Genomic DNA, 16,953 nt, shown 5'->3' with positions numbered 1-16,953 from the left:
TCACCCACAATCCTGGGCAGTCTCGTGAGAGCAGCCAAGGGGTGGAGCTAGGCCCAGGCCTTTAAAGGCCCCTAGCTTGGGAAGGGAGTCTCCTCATCCAGCTCACAACCCCTCCCACTGGTTGGTCAGCAGGACCACAGGTGCCTTGGGTTCACACCCCACTTGGGTCTAAAGCGGGCCAACTCTCAAGGGTAGTTCCCAATTGCTGGTTGGGTTGACTCAGCATTCCTGCAGCAAGGGCTGCCGGAATGAAGTGAATCCTGGCCCCACTCCCATGCCAACCCCGCTTTACTTGTTCTAATCAATTAAGTTGTGGCCCTACTTCACCCCAAAACCTGTGTCTGGCTGTGTTCTTCCCATTGCTAAAGGGGGCACAACATGCTCCTACCACACAATTGTGTTTCAGTTCATGTGTAGGTTCAAGAAGTGCAAATCAGGCAGTTTCTCATTATACAGCAAACAAAACCAAGTATCACCCCCATCTCTGCTTTAGAAACAAAAAATCCAGCAAGTTTCTCAAACTGCAAGGAAAGATGATACTTTTTAGACTAGTCAGGCACTGCACTCCTCCCTATTAACACCGGCCCCAGGTTGCTCTACTGCAGACCTCATTGTATCCCTGTTAGTAGCTGCCCATATGGCCATTTCAGGAGGTTGGATGACCTCTGCAGGTTTCTTGCTTAGTAATTGAATTTGGCGCATTGCTCTCTTTGAAAAATTAACACACAGTCTCAGGTTGTGCAAAAGACACTCCAAGCCCTTTTATTTAAAAGAAATAAGAGGGAACAGAGAGCAATGCACCAAATAAAAGATTAACTTGCCAGCAGACGGAATTTGACTGCCAGCTACTCAGTCCTCCGTTTGAGGGGGCTCTGTTAGATAATAAGCAGCCATTTTGTCTTTCTTGCTTTTCTCTTATGTCTGTTGCACCTCCGTTACCCATTATCCCAAGAATGTACATTGATGATGGAAGCAACCCGCGTTTCTTCTTTTGATGGTTGTTTATTCATCTCAGTATTGTAAATTAATGGAAAGCTCAACAATTGTATTTTGTTTTCAAAAAGGAATGCCCTACTTTATCAGAGCACATTCTAAAAAGTTGATATTTTCACTCACTCTGAGGATGGAGGAATTAATTACAGTACCTGGCACAATTTCTCCTTTCTGTCTAGCGAGAAGGGGGACGGGGAGTGAGACTAAATTCTCCAGGCAGGGAGCCCGAATCCTCTCCCTTAGAACAAAATAAGCATTGTAACAACTGTTGTAAGTCTGCAACAGAAAAAACAAAGCAGAATACTCACATGAAATGCAATCATTGCATCTGTCTGATGACTCAAGTTGCAGTAGCTCAATTTGCCTGATGTTTCACTGCAATTTTGATCTGAACTCATATCCTCGCTTCCTGCGATGTCTCAGCAGTTGCCCACATCTGCACCCCACGCAGGAACTGTGACATTATCATTAAAAGACAGTTCTTCCTTTCTCGGCAGAAAAACCACAACACGGAGAAAACAAAAACAAACACCCAACTCTAGATTACCCAGCAATCCTAGCCCAACACCACCAAGCTCCAACAACAAATGGCCGAGTCATTCTAGAAAAAAGCTGAACGTACTGTGCTTCTGCCAGGGACAGTGCGTGATATTGTGGCAGGTGACTGGAGAAAGATTAAGAGGGAGCAGCTCATCTTGTTTAATATCAGCGCTCTTACATTAGCTATGTCCATACATGGAGGGAGAGGTATTGAGGCTTCTGGTTTCCCCAGTACATCACACCCCACTTTCCAAGGAAGGCAGTGAAATGATTCATTGGGCCAACATGTACCAGGGACTTAAAAACTGGTTTAGTAGTCCTTTGAAGAGAGCCACTGTGGTTTAGTGGCTAGCTGAACTAGGGTCATGCCTACCCTATATGGTTAAAGCACTCTTATGCCACTTTATTTATTTATACTTCTATTCAGAGACTGCTATTTCATTTCAAAAAAAAATCAAAGCAGTTTGCAACAAACAAAAACTGCACAGTAAAAACCATTTAAAAATATGGTTAAGAAAAAAAGATCAAATACTGAAAAAATGCATCTTCATTGCCTGCATAAGCCAGGCAGAACAGAAAGGTAAAACTTTAACTGTCATGGCATCCCCCAAAGAATCCTGGGAACTGTAGTTTGTTAAGGGTATGGACCCCACAGAGCTACAATTCCCAGCACCCATACCAAATTACAGTTCCCCCCAAAAATCAGAGAATGTGCCACCTGCTAGCCCTGGGTGTTGTACAGATGTACATCCCTGTTGGTAGCTCTGCTCTTCCCCCTTAATAGGGCTGGCTCTACCATTGGGCAAAGTAAGGCGATAGCCTCCGGTGGCAGATGCTGGGGAGGGAGGTGCAGCAGCAGCCCCCTTGCTGTTCCTCCAAAACCTCCTAGCCATTCTCCTCTGCTGGAGGACAGAGCTATGTCTACATAGCCCTGGACTCCTCTAAACGAGGCTACTGCCTCTGGTGTAGTGAAGGGCACTACCGCATCACCAGTGTTGAGGTCCATTCCGTACAATATGGGGTATTAGCATGGTAGCACCTACCCTTTCGAACTCCTTCCCATTACATATCAGGCAGGTGCTATCACTCACCTTTTCTGCATCTATTGAAGACTTTCCTGTTCCAACAAGGCTTTTAAGTGGACAGCTTTATCCCTGTCTGTACCTGTATGAGATACAAAACTATTTCCATTTATGAAATTGCATTGTAATTGCTTGTATATATGGAATTGTTTTTACATAGCAAACTTTTAAAACTTGTTTTTAGTGTTGATGTTCTTACTATGAAACTACTTTGAGATATTTTGTGGCAAGCTATTCATAAAGGGAGTCAGATACTGTAAATAAATAAAACAAACTGTCAGTTCTAGTGGCTTCTGTATGTGGATTGGGGGAGGTGTCCATCTTGTCCTCCTCAGGCAGCAAAATGTCTTAGATCAGCCCTGCCCCTTTACAATAAATAAGCCTCACGAGGTTATCTCTCCATCAGGGTTTAGGGTGCCTACAAAAATTCACAGACCCTAAATGTCTTTCCTCAGTGGGACTGACTGCCTGGTAAACTGGGTTTAGGATTCCACGCTTAGTGGCGACTCTCAAAGTTAAAACTTAAGAGGAGCCCTTGAGGAGAGGGGGGCTTCATAAGTACCACAATGGCCCAAGGCTTCACCCTGAGACACCCTGCAAAGATTTGTGTGTGTGTGTGTGTACACGTGCACATATTTATTATGAGTTGAGATGGCTGGTGGGTGATGCTCCTTTTGAAAAACAACTTAAGTAATCCCAAAAGCAAGATGGCAGCTCAGTAGGCACGGTTGGTGCACCACATTGAAGGCTGTCCCAGGATGCTTTGCTGCCTGCGATGAAGAAGAAGACTGTGTTCCCATCCCATCCATTCCACAAGTGGAAGCTGACTGGACTGTGTCTAAATACTTCTTCAACACTGGCAATGAGATAGCGTCGTCTCCCACTTCTGAGGGCAGCAGGCTGGCTTGTGGGAGTGTAGGGCAGGCTATGCCACACACATAGCCCTATACTTTAACACAGCTTGACACTGCTCCTCACCACCCAGCACCTGCTGTCTGCCTAATGGCAGGGCCAGCCTTGACTGCTCAAATTGAAGCCTCAAATGCATGCCCCACAATGCGCCTCAACGTCCCTGTGGAAAAACACGAGGCAGTGATGCAAGAGAGGGTCTTCTCTGTTGTGGTGCCCCACCTATGGAACTCCCTTAGGAACAAAAGCGGCTTGAACCCTGGACTTCCTGCATGCAAAGCAGATGCTCTGTGTCTGAGCTATGCCCCTTAATCAAAGAACATAAGAAGCTGCCATATACTGAATCAAATCATTGGTCCATCTAGCTCAGTATTGTCTACACTGGAGCTCCACAGGGGACATTCCCAGGCCTACCTGAAGATGTTGGGGATTGCATCTGGGATTTCCTGCATGCAGAATGGATGCTCTGCTACTAAGCTATGGCCTTTCCTCAACAATAGTATGACTGGTACTGTTATTATTGAATTTCATGCCAGATGAAGGTTTTTGGAGGACGTTGCTGTGACAAAGACGAGCAGTGAACTGATGGGCATTGTCTGCTGTTCTGTTCACATGCTTTTCTTTAATGTTGATTTTAAAGTGTTGGATTGCAGTTTTAGTAACATTTTTATATCTTTGTTGTAAACCACCCTGGGCTCACACGTGATGAAGGACAGTTTAGAAAGTGAATGAATGGATGTTTGCTCCTCCTTTCTTCCTCCTCCTCCTCCTTCCAGGCAGCCATGACAGTGCACAGATACTGCTGAAAAATAAAAAAAGCCACAAGCAGCTTTCCCACAGCTGCAGCAGCTGCAGCCTGACCGGGGTGCTTTCTGCTGAAAAACAGGCACACAACCCAACCCTACAGCTACGTGCACAACATCCCTCCAGAATCCCTAGACAAGTTATTAAAACTGAGGGCTATCTAACATAAAAGAGGACTTCTACCCAGCTTTTCTGTGCCCAGTGAGCATGCTCTCATTGGGTTGTTTTGGGGCTTCCCCCCTTTCAGGTTCCCCTCCCCCAATGCTTCTTTTGCATATCTCCAACACTTGACGTTCCCCCAAGGCTGTTGATAACTCCCCTCTTGTGTGTGGATGCTGCTTTGGCTACATAAATATCAGCACTTATTTATTTATTTTATTATTTGATTTATATCCCTCCCTTCCTCCCAGTAGGAGCCCAGGGCAGCAAACAGAAGCGCTAAAAAAACTTAAAAACATCATAAAAACAGACCCTAAAATACACCAAAACAAAACAACTTTAAAAACATTTTTTAAAAAAAGCTTTTAAAACATCTTTTAAAAAGGGTTAAAAAACATACTGTTTTTTTAAATATATATATTAAAAAGCAATTCCAACACAGACACAGATAGGTCTCAAAAGGCTTGTTGAAAGAGGAAAGTCTTCAAAAGGCACCAAAAAGATGACGCCTGCCTAATATTTAAGGGGAAGGAATTCCACAGGGTAGGTGCTCCCACACTAAAGGTCCGTTTCCCATATTGTGCAGAACGAACCTCCTGATAAGGTGGTATCTGCAGGAGGCCCTCGCCTGCAGAGCGCAGTGATCGACTGGGTGTATAAGGGGTAAGACAGTCTTTCAGGTATCCTGGTCCCAAGCTGTATAGGGTTTTGTACACCAAAACTAGAACCTTGAACTTGGCCCAGTAGCAAATGGGACAACTGCGTTCACTGTTTGTAGTGCAAAGACATTGCAACTTGAGGCAGAGAAGCAAATGGTGGCCTCCCCACATGTCAAAGTGCATAGTTTTCTCCAAGAGGCAGAAAACAAGTGCCCTCCACCAAGTTGTAAAAAGGCAATGAATAAAAATAGATAATAATATTAAATTAAAAGTTGTCACCCTTTTGTAGGGATGGAAAGATCTGTCAATTTCAGTTATCTCATTTTTTTGCAATCTAAAATTTGGTTCTCCATATTTCTGCAGCATCCTCAAAATTCCCCAGCATTTGAGTGAGAATTTCTCATACTAAATACATTCTTGCAAGCAGTTTTGGCTAATGTACACATTTTTGCAAGCAATTTCTCCTAATACATTTATGTATGCTATTTTCACCATTATATTCATTTCTATGCCTGCTTTCCCCTAATGTATGCATTTTTGCAAACATTGCTTAGTTGGAAAACTGCACTGTAAAATTCAGATAAGTGCAAATTTTGAAGGATGGCTATGCTCTGTATCAATGTTGTTTTGGAAAGTGTAGATTTGACTTGGCTTTGAATGAGAACAGAATCTAATTTCTCACCCATCGTTAGCCTTTCATGACACTGAGCACTAGCTGCCTGAGGTGGCTGGCTCATTCTGCCCAATGGCAGAGCTGGATCTACATAGAATACATGACGATAGGGCTTCACCAAAAGTTCTGTGTATTGGTCAGACCTTTTGGGCCCTCATGCCTTGCACAAATATGGCAGGGGAATGTTGATAGTAGGAGGTGCCATTAGTGGTGGCTTGTCTGCCATTATTGCTCTTGCCGAGTAACCCTTGAGCAGTGTTACCACTTTAGAGGAGTGAAGAAAGCAAACTGCTGTATATTTCATATTGTCCCAAACCTTAATGATTCCTTACATGTCCCGTTCCAGGCTCTTATCCTGGGACTGGGGGAGCCTGTGTCCCTCCAGATGTTGCTGGACTCCATCTCCCATCACCCCTAGCCAGCATGGGCAATGGTCAGGAAAGACGGGAGCTGTAGTCCAACATCTGGAGGGCCACCAGTTTCCCATCCTTGCTTTATCCAATGGCCCTCCCAGAAGTCCTGACCACATCCCCCCACCTCATAGCTGATCACCTCCAAAGATCACCAGATGCTGCCAATTTTCATTTCTGTGCAGGCAAATAGATTTATTATTCTCATTACTCAGCATGATTTCCACATGGTTGCAGCAGTAGCGAGGCATTACGCTACTTGGTGGTCCCAGGGAAGAAGACAGTAACTAACCGCCAGCTCCAGGAGGGGGCTTCAACTCTACGTGGCAAGGATGCTTTACCTCTTCCGGGGAAATGGCTAACTCGCTTGCTTTCTCAGAAACGCTGTCACTCCACACCTAGAAAAATTCAAATTCAGAGCTCACCAGAAAATAGAGCCAACTGGTATGTAGAGCTGCAAATGTGATTGGAAAGGGCATGTCTTTGCCACAGTTCACAGTTGGTCTGAAGCATCATTGCTGTAGATCCACATTGCTAGAGCCATTTATTTATTTATTATTACATTTATACCTCACTTTTCCTCCAAGGAGCTCAAGGTGATGTATATAGGTCTCCCCCCCCTCCATTTTATCATCACAAAAACCCTGTGAGGTAGGTTAGGTTGAGAAGCAGTGACTGGGCCAAGGTGAGTTTCATGGCTGAGTGGGGATTTGAACCCTGGTCTCCCAGGTCCTAGTCCAACACTCTAACCACTACACCATCCAGGCTGTCCATCAAACATCTTCTGTTTACTTATCAAGGAACAGCCCATGCCTCTTTGCTGGCAGCATCATGCCACACCCCCATCCTCTTGACTTAGTAGATGGTGGGCAGTCTAATGCACAGAGTGAACATGCATGTACTGGCTGGTGCCACCATGCAAATCAGAAGTGAGGAATCTCAAGCCAGGGAGTCCAAATGCGACCTTCCAAGCCTCTCTGTCTGGCCCTCAGGAATCTCCCAGGCCACATCCCTTTCTGTCCCAGCTTCACTTTCTCCTTGAGTGGCTTTTGCCTGGCTGAACTGTGTCCTCAAATCCTCTTGCTTCCTTGGTTGGAGAAGGATTTGTGAAGGCTATGTGTAGAAGCTAGCCTATTGTACAAAGGTAAATGTTGTGTTCATTGCTCCGCCCACTTTTGTGCCTGGCCCTGCCCACCAGGGGCACATGGCCCTCAAAAGATTGCTCAGAAAGGAATGTGGTGCTTGGGCTGAAAAATATCTTCCATCTCTGATGTAAATGCTGCTGTCCCTGGCTCTGGAGTGCATATTAGGGGTAGGGCTGGTATTAACATGGCAGTGCCAGTCAGAACATGTGCTATGGGTTGGGAGCTCTGCTCAGCACTGCAACTAGCCTGTCTTACCTGCTGAATGGCCACAACAGGGTGGTGTGGTGGCTAGGGATGGGTGAATCTGTCAGTTTCTCTCAGTTTCTAATTTTTGCAATATTAAATTCAGTCTCCACATTTCCATACCAGATTGCATTTTTTTTTAAAAAGTCTTGATTAAAAGTTAATCAGCATTTCAATGCACTTTTCCCTACTATGTACATATTTGTATACAATCTTGCCTAATATACATATTTTTGTAAACCGATTTTCCCTAAAATAACACATGATTGTATGGTATCTTCACTAATATGTTCATTTTTATGCACACTGCATGCATTTTTATACACATTACATGTCTGGAGAACTGCACCTTGCAAAATTCAGAAAAGTGTGAATTTCAAAGAATGTCTGTGTTTCAGTTTGCATCGTGTTTCAGAAATTGCAAATTAGGTAGATTCACCCTTAAAATCAAACAGAATCAGAATTTTTTTCCCTCATCCCTCGTGGTGGTGCTGAGTGGGGCTCCCAGCCAGCAGGCATGTACTGGCCAGCACAGCAATATTACTGATGCCGACAATTGCCCATGTGCTGTGCAAGCCCAGAGTGCTGCTCAATGCCAGTAGTAATGTATTGGCACATGACCTGAAATTTCAGTGGAAATCCTGAAAAAACACAAGGGCTATCTTCCTTGTTCTGGCAAAGGTACAGTCGCAACTGGAGGATTCCCTTGCATTTCTCCCTTGTTACATTTATTCATTTTATTATTCATTTTATTATTTGATTTATATTCCGCCCTTCCTCCCAGTAGGAGCCCAGAGGGGCAAACAAAAGCACTAAAAATACTTTAAAACATCATAAAAACAGACTTCAAATATATTAAAACAAAATATTTTTAAAAACATTTTTTTAAAAAAGCCTTAAAATATCTTCTTAAAAGAAAGGTTTAAAAACATATTTTTTAAAAAAAGGTTTAAAAACATATTAAAGCAATTAAAACAGAATTCCAGCACAGACATTGACTGGGATAAGGTCTCAACTTAAAAGACTTATTGAAAGAGGACGGTCTTCAGCAGGTGCCAAAAAGATAACAGAGATGGCGCCTGTCTATAAATTTAAGAGGATGGAATTCCAAAGGGGTAGGTGCGGCAACACTAAAGGTCTATTTCCTAGGTTGTGCAGAACTATCTTATCCCAACCTGCAAGTGGAAGTGACCTGATGGCCCAAATGATCAAGGTGATCTCTTACAGCAAGGTTGGGGAACCTTTCTTTAGCCCAAAGGGCACATTCGTCCCTGGGTAACCATCTGAGTGCCACATGCCAGTGGTGGGTGGGGCTAGAAGCAAAAGTGGGAGGGGTGACATATGTAAATTTTGCCTTTGTACACCCCTCTCTAACCTCCATCTAGACAATCAAGTGACATTATTGGAATTCACGGATACATTCCAGCCAGGCAAAAGCACTCAGAGTGTGAAGCAGGGCAGTGTGGGGTGTGGCCTGGAGAGAGTTCTGAGCACCAGAGAGAGAGGCCTGAAGGGCCACATTCATTCCCCAGGCCTGAGGTTCCCCACCCCTGTGCTAGACGTAGCACGTACATCATTGCATGTAAACAAGCATCCATCATTAGCAACCAAGCCACCCTAAAGGTAAAGGGCAGCTTTGGAAAACAAAAAGGCTCATATTAGTTTTGCTTTCTTTTAACCTTACTTTTTTCACCTCCCGGAAAACATGCAGAAAGTTCTCTCTCAAAACACCCTTCAGTTCTTCCTCTGTCCAGTCTCTCCTCAGCAGCTCCTCAATCAAGACTGGATATGTGGAAACATCCTCCATTCCTCTAGGATGGCTGTTTGCAAAGAAACCACATGATGACTCTCCACAAAAACTTTTGCCTCCCTTCATCTAGTTATTGTAGATGTGAATCCTCATCGGAGCAAACAACGGCTGAATTCATTGAAACTGCTCATGGGGCAGGGGATTTAGAATGGGCTTCTAGAAGTCAGCTGCAAAAGTCATACCAGCTTCTGACAGCTGCTTATTCTCTCGTACGCTGTTTGGTATGTTGTTTTATTGAAAATGGAAATGGGCTGCCTTCAAGGCGATCCCGACATATGGCAACCCTATGAATAGGGTTTTCATGGTAAGCGGTATTCAGAGGGGGTTTACCATTGCCTCCCTCTGAGGCTAGTCCTCCCCAGCTGGCTAGGGCCTGCTCAGCTTGTCACAGCTGCACAAGCCAGCCCCTTCCTTGTCTGCAACTGCCAACTGGGGGGCAACTGGGCTCCTTGGGTCTATGCAGCTTGCCCATGGCTGTGCAGGCGGCAGGACACGTAACCCCTGAGCCACTCACTGTGGGAGTGATCTTTAGCTGGCCCTTTGCACCCAGGAGACACAAGCGGGGATTTGAACTCACAGACTCTGGACTCCCAGCTAGGCTCTCCTCCCAGAGCTTGGAAAAGTTACTTTTTTGAACTACAACTCCCATCAGCCCCAGCCAGCATGGTGCTGGATGGGGCTGATGGGAGTTGTAGTTCAAAAAAGTAACTTTTCCAAGCTCTGTCTCCTCCCCACTGTGCTATACCAGCTGTATGTTGTTTAGGGAGCACCAAAATGCAGTGAATCGGTTTCAGCAATTCAGGCCTGGTAAGATCCCGAGTGGAAAATGTCCATGCCTTAGGTCAAATGAAAAAAGGGTTTGCTTTTCTGGCAGAGCTCCCAGGCCTTAAATGCCATATAAGGCAAAAAAAACCAACAGGGGAGGGGGGAAGACACTGTTCCTGATATGGAGATGGGCAAAGCCTCCACTGGCAACTTCTGCCACTGGCACCTTGTCAATGTGTGTGTGGGGAGTTACTGGTGACGTTATCTGAGAATGAAAGCCCATTCAGTGCACTAAAATTGGCACTTCTCTGTGGAAAGGATCAGCCCTCATTGCTCTGTGCGTTTACCAAGGAAAGGAGCAGCTTATATATATGAATGAATGAGGCGGGGGGGAGAGGGTGCTGATCCTTTCTCAATCACTTCTGTGTGTTTGATGGGGGTGAAGGGAGAGATGCAAGTGCGACATTTCGCAAGACATCTATGCCATGAAGCACCTGTTGGGATGGGGGGGAGAGAATTTCTGTTCAACCTACCTGATTAGCCCTTACCAAAATAATATGCATATCCTTCAAAATTCACACCTCTGAATTTTGCAATACATCTCTGCAACCTAAAATGGGCACATGGGGAAAGTGTGCATACAAACATACATACATATATATATGAATGAAGATAACATACAAAATTGTATTATATTAGGGAAAAACCGCATGCAAAATCTGTATAATAGGAAAAATGTGCACGAAAACGCTGACAAATATTCATGAGGATTTGTTTTTAAATTGATATAGAAAAGAGGTGGACTTAACTTAAGACTGTAAAAATGAGAAACCAAAAGAAATCTAATTTGTCCATCCCTAGGTATTTATTGCCAAAATCAAGAGAATTGCATAGTCTTTAAGGGAAAGGCCATAGCTCCGTGGCATGAAAAAGGTCCAGGGTTCCAGCCCTGGCATATCCAGGATTTCAGCCCGATACGGAATCCTAGGGAGCAGGTGCCTGTCAGAAAAGACAAACTGAGGTAGATGGACTAGTGGCAGGGATGGGGTCCATTGGCCTATGCTGGTTCGAAAGAATTCTGTCAACCTAACAGGCTTGCTATCAATTCGGGTTAATTTTTTGTCTGCAAGCAGCTGCTTTTACTGATCTGGATTTTTTCCCCTAAGAAAAATATATTAATCTCAATATTTTAAAAGGAAATATTGATATTTTTAAAGAAAATGACATTAAAGGAAATATGGATAGAAGGAAATATTGATAAAATATTTTAGATTTTTTTTAAAAAAGTCTGTTTCCAAAGATAGCTCTGGAAAACCACTGAATAAAAATCCAATCCACAATGATCGTGAATAAGTAAATTAATGGAAAATTCAGTACCAAATCCGAATTGGGTGGAATTTTGGCACATCCCTAACCAGTGGTGAGAACCGGTATGAGGCAGCTTCATATGTTCATCTACAGAGATTTGTATGCAATGTGCAAATCGCATGGCTCAGTTTTTCTGTCAATTTTGGTTCTCTCATTTTCTTATTTTTCTAATCTTAAATTCAGTACTTCACATTCTGCAGCAATTTGCGTTTTTTTAAAAAAATCCTCATGAACATTCTTTAGCATTTTAGTGTGAATTTATCCTAATAAACACATATTTGTATGCGGTTTATCCTAATGCTTTTTTGCACGTTATTTTCACCCATACATTCATTGTTATACATACTTTCTCCTAATACATATATTCTTGCAAACATTGTTTGGTTGGCTGTGTTTCAGTTCTCATATTGTTTCAGAAAGTGTGAATTTGATAAAGTCAGCTTTAAATGTGAACTGAACCTCATTTCTTGCCCATCTTTAGGTCAGTTGCTCAGATATTGTCCTTCCTTTTTTTTTTTTTAAGTGGATTTCTCAAAGTGGTTTAACAGTCAGTTCCTCTTTCCAGGGAACTCTGGGAATTGTAGCTCTGTGAGGGGAACAGTGGTCTCCTTTTAACTCTTAGCACCCTTAAAAAACCACAATTCCCAGGAAGCCATGACTGTTGAAAGTGGTTTGATACTGCTTTAAATGCATCGTGCAAATGGGGCCTAAGTTTTTCAGAAAGGACAGATTTGTAAAAGATGTGGGGTGCATCACTAACCCAGCGTTCAATCAATTCCCAAGAGGGAAGGCATGTGAAAGCTACATGCTGTTGGACTCCAACTCCCATCAGCCCCAGCCTGGAATTGGTGTTGGAGAGGAAAGGCCACAGCTCAGTGGCAGACAATCTGCATGCATTTGCATGCAGAAAGTCCCATGTTCAATCCCCAGCATCTCCAAGTAGAGCTGGGAGAGACTCTTCCAGTCAATGTAGACAATGCTGAACTAGATAGATCAGTCTTTCCCAACTGGTGGGCCACCAGATGTTGTTGGACCACAATTCCCATCTTTCCTGACCATTGGTAATGATGGCAAAGGCTGATGGGAGTTGTGGTCCAACAACACCTGGTGGCCTACTAGTTGGGAAAGGCTGAGATAGATCAATGCTTTGACTTGATGTTCCTATGAAGGGTTTAAATGAAAAGCTGGCCTTCAGGAAACTTTGCACAGCAAAGCAGGGTTATTTTTACACCATATACATTTGTCTCACACTGAGCAGCAAAGACATTGAGTGAAAGGCAATGTGAGTCTTACCCAGAGTAGACCTGTTGAAGTTAATGGACACCACTAACTTAGGTTTGTTAATTTCAATGAGTCTACTCTGAGCAGGGCTTAGTTGAATACAACCCATTAAAAAAATCTCAAAAGTTTTACTAACATATTTTGTCCATCGTGGTTTGCACCAATTCCTATATATTCTGAGCCTATTATTCTCTTCATGAAGTCAAAGTGATCTATGGGGAGAAGGAGGGGTGGGAAGACAAAGAAAGCATGAGTACATGGCAAAGCAAAAGGGTAACATGACTTGGAAAGACTGACAAAGACTGACTTGGAAAGACTGCGGTGATAGGCTAGGGTGATGTGGAGCGAGAAAAGGTTTTGACCAGGGAGAATGGTCTAATCCCAACCTGGCCATGGACTTCACTGGGGTGCCATTGAGCTTATTCTCTATCTTCATAATCTACCTCCTAAGATTGTTTAGAGGATAACCCTCTTGAGCATTGCCTTGAACACCTCGGGGATAAATACTGGAACACAAAATGTGATATATATATATATATATATATATATATATATATAAACGTAATTGTGATTAACCAAACAGAGGTTTTTATTATATTAACAAAACGTTTCAGCTTCTGCCTTCATCAGCTGCCAACATATAAATGCTGTTACCAAGGTGGCAGTTATAGAGCTTTGAGGATGGAATGCTCAGAGGGGCTTCATTTGCAGAAGCTAAGTGATGCTGGTACTGTCCTCCAGGTTCAGGCCATGTGGTGCCAATGTGTCCAGAGAGTATATCCAAAAGTTCTCCCTTTTAGTCAATGCTGCTGGATCTGCTGGCATCTCTATCACTGTTATGGAAAAGTCCAACAGGCTGTGACCCTCAATGTTAAAATGCTTTGCAACTGGTTGCTCCACTTTTTTTGTCAAGATTGCCGACTTGTGGTTCCTGAAGCGCGTGCGTAGGTCAGTTGTGGTCTTTCCTACGTATTGGATATGACATCCTGGTCTTTTGCACTCGATGATGTAAACTATATAGCAGGACCTGCAGGTGATGTTCTGTTTGATGTAATATGTCCTGCCTGTCCTAGTGCTTGTAAAAGTGGCTGTCTCCCTGAGGTACACACAGGTGATACGGCGTTTGGAGTGACAAGGATGAGACCCTGGATTGGTGATAGGTGGCTTAAGCACAGCTCTCACCAACAGTCTGTGCAAATTAGGGGGTTGGCGAAATGCTACAACAGGAGGCCTGCTGATGGCTCTAGCAAGATGTTCAGAGTTTGCCAGCAATGGGTCGCTCTCCCTGATTGCTCGGTGATAGGAGATGCTGGATGGAAATCTACCACAAACGGAATCCATTGCTCTCTGCTCTTTGACACCTCAGTATGATGGAGGAGGTTTTCTCTGGACAGAATGGAGGTTCGGTGGATGTTGCAATTCATAATATGTGGAGAATATCCTCTTAGAAGAAGGTGTTCTTTAAGTTCACTGATCCTTCTCTGGTATTTATCTTCAGTGTTGCAAATAAGTTTGATTCTCAGAGCTAAGCTATACACAGTGTTCTTCTTTATATGCCTAGGATGGCAGGATTTCCAATTCAAATAGGTGTGGGCATCAGTGGGTTTGCTGTAGAGATTAGTGGCTATTTTGTTGTTTTCAATGGTAAGAAAAGAGGATGTGCGGATTGACATTTGTACTATTAAATGTAAACTTAATAGATGGACGGATAGAGTTGATGTAATTTTTAAATTGTTCCAAACTCTCTTTACCATTTGTCCAGACCATAAAGATGTCGTCAATGTATCGCCACCATATAAGTGGTCTGTTGATGGCCTTTTTGAGGATCTCCTGTTCCAGTTTACCCATGAAGAGATTTGCATATGATGAAGCCATGCGAGTCCCCATAGCTGTGCCTTGTAGTTGCAGGTAGTGTTCTCTATTGAATGTAAAGTTGTTACAAATCAGGACTAGCACAGTTTTGATCATTTCCCCTTCATTTTCACAGGGCAATGAGCTTCCTATGTTAAGCTCCACCCACTGTATGTGACTGGGCAACAAGCAATGCTCGGGGGGGGCTTCTTAGTGCAATTGGGTGGGGCACCTGGGGCCCAGGGGAAAAATGGTATTCAAGCAGGACCTTCATGGCAAGGCCTCAGAAGTGGCATTATCTGGCCTTAAATGGCCCATCGCCTTCCGGCACTCTGTAGCTCCAGTATGGACATCTCCCACAATGTTATGGCAGCCACTGCCATGTGGTTGCTCCCATGCCATTCCTGGTAACAATGAAACCAGTAGGGGGAGGACCTCTGGTCTGAGGGTCTAGTTAGGCTCACCAAGTCTCCCAGTTTGGCATGCAAAGCTGTTTCAACCAAGCCACACGTGGATGGACATCCAAAGAAGCTCTAGAACTTGATGACATCCAATGAACCTGAATGTTGGAAGTTTCAGGACAGACAAAAGAAAGTACTTCTTCACACAGCACATAATTAAACTATGGAATTTGCTCCCACAAGAGGTAGTGATGGTCACCAACTTGGATGGATTTCAAACAGGATTAGACAAAATTCATGGAGGAAAAGGCTATCAATGGCTACTAACCATGATAGCTGTGCTCTGCCTCCATAAGAGGAGGCAGTATGCTTCCAAATGCCATTTGCTGGAATCCACAGGAGGGGAGTTCACTAGAAAAGACAATAATGCTGGGGAAAACAGCAGGGAGTAGAAAAAGAGGAAGGCCAAACAAGAGATGGATTGATTCCATAAAGGAAGCCACAGAGCTGAACTTACAAGATCTGAACAGGGCGGTTCATGACAGACGCTCTTGAAGGTCACTGATTCATAGGGTCGCCATAAGTTGTAATCGACTTGAAGGCATATAACAACAACAAACAGGAGGGGAGAGCGCTCTTTGCACTCAGGTCCTGCTTGTGAGCTTCCCATGGCCACTGTGAGAACAGGATGCTGGACTAGATGGGCCATTGGCCTAATCCAGCAGGCTGTTGTTATGTAAACCTAATCACAGAAGCTGCAGCAAAACCCACTAGAATCCAGAAAAGCTATAACAGAACACTAAAAGAAGCCATAAAACACTTGCTGGGATGCTTAGGGAAGGAAAATCGTGTTTGCTTGCTTTCTGAAGAAGAGCAGTGTTGGCAACAAGCCACTTTCTGTTGGATGGGCATTTTAAATTTGAGGTGCCACAACTACAAAGGCCCTTCCTTCAGATATGGGGCCGGGGAGCCAGTGGAGAACCTCAAAATGAAGAATTTGGGGAGAGTCTTATGACAGAAGATGGAGCTGGTACTTCCTCTTCAAAGAAGCTCTGTTGCATTCTAGGGCTATGAGGTGTCCTCCACCGATGGTTCAGTCTGAAGAGACCTCTAAAAAAAATATCAAGAGCCCAGACTAAAGCCATCCCACTGAATCCTGCCCTTTTTACCGAGCTCTAGAAGACTTTACAGAGCAACCACAAACCGGCAACAGTTGAAACATCAGCTGAAGTACTGCCACAAGCCAGAGTTCTAATGTTGAATGTCAGCATCACAATTCCATTGTTTTCTTTCTGCAAGATGGAGGACAATTTGAATGGTTGAGCCAGTTCTCTATAACATTGTCCTACACAACTCTCTCTTGGGAGTGGGGGGCAAAATGCAATTTCTTCAAAATCTGCACAGTGATTTGCTGATTTTGTTTATCCCACCCTTTCACAAATGAGCTCAGACTGGTGTGCATGGCTTCTCACCCCAATTGCTAACAACAGTTAACCAGCAATAATGGTGGTCTTCACATCCAGAGCCAGTACACAGGTTATAGAAATTAACTGGCCACAGTTGTGCATGCTTAGGAATCATATTTTGTTTGACTACTGGCCCACAGGTTTCCCATCCATGTTATAAGTTGCCACTTGGGACTGGGACTCAGGAAGATCTGACAATTTTGTTTCTCTCAGTTTCTCATTTATCCAAACTTAAATTCAGAGCTTGGAAAAGTTACATTTTTAAACTACAACTTCTATCAGCCCCAGCCAGCATGGCCACTGGATGGAGCTGATGGTAGTTCCAAAAAGTAACTTTTCCAAGCTCTGCTTAAATTTGGTTCTCTACATTTTGGTAGCAATTTGTGATTTTTTA

The 16,953-nt window shown here is 43.8% G+C and overlaps 2 protein-coding genes across 12 annotated transcripts in view; both read right to left on the bottom strand.

The window, feature by feature from the left end:
• Window positions 1–1,706, bottom strand: part of SLC12A4 (solute carrier family 12 member 4) — a 162,998-nt gene extending 161,292 nt beyond the window's left edge. For 2 of the 5 annotated variants that reach the window (XR_009758808.1, XM_061593844.1), the window contains exon 1: window positions 1,302–1,706. Coding sequence is in view for 1 of the 5 variants with exons in the window: in XM_061593839.1 (XP_061449823.1) it covers window positions 1,302–1,303 (2 nt within the window). In the remaining 4 variants the exon portion in view is untranslated. The remainder of the gene's footprint in view (window positions 1–1,301) is intronic. The other 3 variants (XM_061593838.1, XM_061593839.1, XM_061593836.1) reach the window with 2 other exon arrangements.
• Window positions 1,152–16,953, bottom strand: part of LOC133369029 (dipeptidase 3-like) — a 38,275-nt gene continuing 22,473 nt past the window's right edge. For 6 of the 7 annotated variants that reach the window (XM_061593853.1, XM_061593846.1, XM_061593849.1 and 3 more), the window contains 4 exons: window positions 16,298–16,385; window positions 12,978–13,053; window positions 9,302–9,437; window positions 6,504–6,627 (listed from right to left, as the gene is read on the bottom strand). In XM_061593853.1, the coding sequence (XP_061449837.1) occupies window positions 6,517–6,627; window positions 9,302–9,437; window positions 12,978–13,053; window positions 16,298–16,385 (411 nt within the window). In that variant the 3' untranslated portion in view covers window positions 6,504–6,516. Of the gene's footprint in view, window positions 1,270–2,624; window positions 2,698–6,503; window positions 6,628–9,301; window positions 9,438–12,977; window positions 13,054–16,297; window positions 16,386–16,953 lie in introns of those variants that run through there. The other variant, XM_061593851.1, reaches the window with a different exon arrangement.

Source organism: Rhineura floridana, chromosome 13 (genome assembly GCF_030035675.1).
Source record: "Rhineura floridana isolate rRhiFlo1 chromosome 13, rRhiFlo1.hap2, whole genome shotgun sequence".
Classification (NCBI taxonomy): Eukaryota; Metazoa; Chordata; class Lepidosauria; order Squamata; family Rhineuridae; genus Rhineura; species Rhineura floridana.
The sequence above is the reverse complement of the archived record's forward strand: the minus strand, read 5'-3'. Positions and strand labels throughout refer to the sequence as shown.